At 38.8% G+C, this 4,163-nt stretch overlaps 1 protein-coding gene across 1 annotated transcript; it reads right to left on the bottom strand.

Moving 5' to 3' along the window:
- Positions 1–1,615: 1,615 nt before the first annotated feature.
- On the bottom strand, positions 1,616–3,607 carry LOC104941068 (adenylate kinase 7-like; the record flags this gene model as incomplete). Its single annotated transcript, XM_010766108.1, has 4 exons — positions 1,616–2,010; positions 2,528–2,725; positions 2,974–3,039; positions 3,479–3,607. Coding segments are annotated over 4 exons (788 nt in total), but the record flags the coding sequence as incomplete, so codon positions are not given.
- Positions 3,608–4,163: the final 556 nt, after the last annotated feature.

Here is a 4,163-nt window from a genome sequence, read left to right as displayed (position 1 = left end):
ACACACAAACTCTCTCTCTCTCTCTCTCTCACACACACACACACACACACACACACACACACACACACACACACACACACACACACACACACACACAGACACACACACACAGACACAGACACACACACTTAGTTCAAAAGTTTGCAGTTCAAATATTCTGCTGCTTTCCCAAGCCTTTTTACTTTCTTTTCTCATCTTAATACAAATTCATTCACTACTACTTACATCTGATATTGAACTCCTTCAGCCTATTTTCAGCTGCAGAAACCATTCAACTATTACATTATTCAGCTATTTCAGGACATCAAGGCTAGACATGTTGTTGTTTATACCTTTTTTTAAACCTTTTCTTTAAAATATTAAGCTTTTTCTGCATTTTTGTAGCTAAAAGCAGCTACCATTCAGCTAATAAAATATTCAGCTTTTTCTGCATTTTCAGCTAAATTCAGCCACAAATGTTCACAGTTTACAGCATTTGCACGCATTTTCTGCAGGAAATGCATTTTATAGTTCTAGTTGTTGTCCAGGCACCACATGAATGGTGCACAAATATGCAATTTAACAGATAGAAAAATAAAGCATTTATCTGCCTGTGATTCTCCTCGATGCCTCAAAATCTGCTAAAAAGGGATCTTTCTTAGCAGACTTCCACCAAAAGTCATTCAATGAAGCCAGTCGTTGCATAGTAAAACTGTGTGAACACAGGGAGTAAAGCAAGTGTAAGTGGAGAGTTGGTCTTTGTACTGTGAAGGATGTTTAAAATAAACATATTAATCTTCCCCGTCTTTGATTTCTAAAATAAAGAAGGGGAAATCATTCTCAGAGTGAGAGGTGCTGCCGCTGGGCGCTTTTCTTGGTTTATATCATATTTAGTCCGCCACATCCTGTTTCATTTTTAGCCAGGTTTAGTTGTCTAAAGGTCTGTCCATTTTTGTTTTATCTGAGTTAAAGTTGAAGTCTGAGTGGAAATTTTAGGCAAAAAACGCAGGAGAAATGTTGGTCGTCAGATTGATGTCCACCTAGTTTTATATCTAATAAAGCTGTATTTTTTAAACTGCATTTTAGTCTGTTATTTTTTGGCAAAAATATTGATGTTGATAGGGATGCAGTCTGTGTGTGCTGCCTGTAAATCCTGTCATCCCATCTTGTCAAAACGTTTGTTGACATACATAGTCATAGTTTTCTTACCACATGACCCCTGGATGACAATAGAGCAAACTCCAGAACGTGCATCTAATGAAGCAGGCCATAAGAGGGGGAGTCTAGTAAAAAAAACTACTAAGTGGACCTTTGAGCAAAGATTTGTATTTTATACATAACAAGGCCTAACCTGATCTAATACTTTCCTCATTTGCTGTTTTCTGGTATGCAAGACTTATGAATATGAAATGTAGGAAAAGCTGAGATGATCAGAGATAAGTAGTTCACTCGTCATCTAGTTGTTAACAATCATTTCTATACAGATTGTATTGGGCTGTAGAAGTTAGATGGGCACATGTTTAGTACTGAATGTATGGTAACACATCCCTAATAGGTGTGAGAGCTCCTGTCTGCCATCAGGAGCTATTCATGTTGAGGAGAAATACCAGGCAAAAGCCTATTTTAAATGTTGCCTTTACATAAGAGATATTGTGAATGGGGAATAATAGAGTGGTTTATTGTGACATTTGTTTTTTCTTCTGTCTGCTGCATTCTCAGCTTTGGTATAAACACGTTGATCATGGCTCAGTCTCGTGATGGAACAGTATTTGTTTTGTGAAGGTGTGTTACCTTCTCCTGCAGTACCCACCCACTGGTCCCAGCTTGCAGCCCTGTTTGTGGCCTCCTCCTCCTCCCTCCTCTCCTGCTCCGCCCTCTCCTGCTCCTCTCTCTTCATCCTCTCCTCAGCCTTCCTCCTCTCCTCTTCCTCCACCTCCCTGCAGCTGGGGCCGTAGTTCCTGGGCTGGCCCAGTGTGTCCAGGATCTTCTGCATCAGCAGCAGGCAGTCCGGCTCCTCGCTGCTGCTGATCTCTGAGGAGGAGGACAGGAGACACACTTAGGACAGGATTTCAATATCCGGAGGGATAGAAGGGTTAGATGCATGACTTTTTAACCCTAACCCTACAATCATTTTGCACAATCGTTCTGCTATCTGGATCTGGACGCAAAAAAGTCAATCTGCAATTGATTCAGACTATGGAAGCAGTTACTAATTAATCTAAATAAAATATCTTAATTGGTATTAAACCTCTATGTATCATTCTTTAAAAAGTCAAAGAAAGCTCATTCATTGATTTTACAATAGATTGTCAACAAACACTCTTTCCTTCTTTGCGGACTTCTTAAGGCTTAACTTGAATTAATAATACAAAATAATAAATCAATAAAAAAAAAGATTAGAAACTTTGAAACGTTTTCAAGATAAGCGGGAACCCTGCGGCTAAGGCAGATTGACTTTATATTTAACAAATCCAAATGAACATTGATAAGGAAACCACAGTTTGTGGCTCATCTCACTAACTAACACACAACAGGCGTGAGTGATTACCCAGGTACAGAGGGGTGGTGTCCAGCTCATCAAAGTAGTTCCCCACATTTTCATCCTCCATGTTGTTCTCTCTGTGTCTGTCCAGGCGGAGCAGGAAGTGCTCCTGCTCGTAGCTGTGCTCCTGCACCAACCTCTCAGGCAGGTTCATCACCCGCTCCTTAAGGAACACATCCGACACATCCAGACTCAGCACACACTCTGCAGCACACACAAGGAAACCATCTCTCACACACACACACACACACACACATATACACACTGATATCTGTAAAACCCGATAAAGATTCTGCTGTTGCATCTAAACAATACGACATTTAAAAAACTGCTGACTTTGAGATGATGGAACTGTACTTAATAAAATGCAGACTCATTTCTGGTTTCTATAACTCAAATTCCTTCACCACCCTACATTACTGCTGGGGGGGACATAAAGCATATGCAGAGACCTGGCATAATCTTCCTGCTGAATGAAGACATCTGGGATGTTCCGTCTTCTGATTCCTGTTCTTCAGCTACAAAAGAAAGCAAAGGGATGTTTATACAGGTACAACGTGTATTCTGTTTTACTGAGTATGCAGTAGTGCAGTCCGAGCTATGGCTGCGTTCCAAATCCCTCTTTCTTTTTTACTTTTAGTATGTACTGCAGATAGCCGTACAAATGATAATACCATCATAACGTTGCACCTTGACACTTTTGCTGAATGATTCAAGATTTAAACATTGAAAGGGTTTATCGTCATATGCACAATAGCTAAAGCGTAGCTGTTGGCAATGGAAATATGAAGTCCTAGGCATGGCTAACAGTCCAAAAAGCAATAAACTTAGCACATAAAGAAATAACGGTGTGAAATGCAGGAATAAGTCAACTATGAACATTTAAAATACAATAAGATATGCAGGAGGACTTCCTGTTGTTTCTCTCATTATGCACAACAAGTGTCAGTGTCTCACAGTAGAAGAGCTCTTTAGCTTGTTCATATGTCTTTGGAAAGCCATCAAGAACAAAGCCCTGGTTCCTGCACGGGTTGGACATCAGCCTGTCCTTCACCACCTTCACCAGCAGACGGTCCTCCAGAAGACCTGATGGACAAACATTAGCTTAACAGAGAACTGAAACTCACAACAAGCACTGAAAAAGTATGGATTCAGCTGAACCTCATATTGTTATTTGAAACATTTTTATCATAAAATACTGCTTATTGTAGATTTAAAATCTAAGACTGAAACATATGTTGATCTTCTGTCAGTATACCTCTGTTATTCATAAGTTCTTCATTATATTTAGCACATTTCTGTTAAACGTACATCTTGTAAAACTTTACACCTCTCTCACTTTAAATTCTGCTATTCTACACATATGTTCTTTTTCAAAGTAATTTCTCATATTGTTACTGTACTTCCTTTTGTTTGTTGTATATTAATATTTCTTGTAAACATTTCCCTTAATTTTTTGAATGTATGTAATTGTAATGAATAAATAATTAACAGAAGTGGGAAGTAGTGGAGTACAAATACTAAATACTGTACATAAGTACATTTTACTTTACTCCACTCCTTATTTTTCTGACGACTTTTTACTTTGACTTCTTACATTTTGAACACAAATATCCGTACTTTCTACTTCTTACATTCTGAA

The sequence above is a fragment of the Notothenia coriiceps genome, unplaced genomic scaffold, assembly GCF_000735185.1.
Source record: "Notothenia coriiceps isolate Sejong01 unplaced genomic scaffold, NC01 NC01_scaffold00003098, whole genome shotgun sequence".
In the NCBI taxonomy this organism is placed as follows: domain Eukaryota; kingdom Metazoa; phylum Chordata; class Actinopteri; order Perciformes; family Nototheniidae; genus Notothenia; species Notothenia coriiceps.
This window is presented reverse-complemented; position numbering and strand designations above follow the sequence as displayed.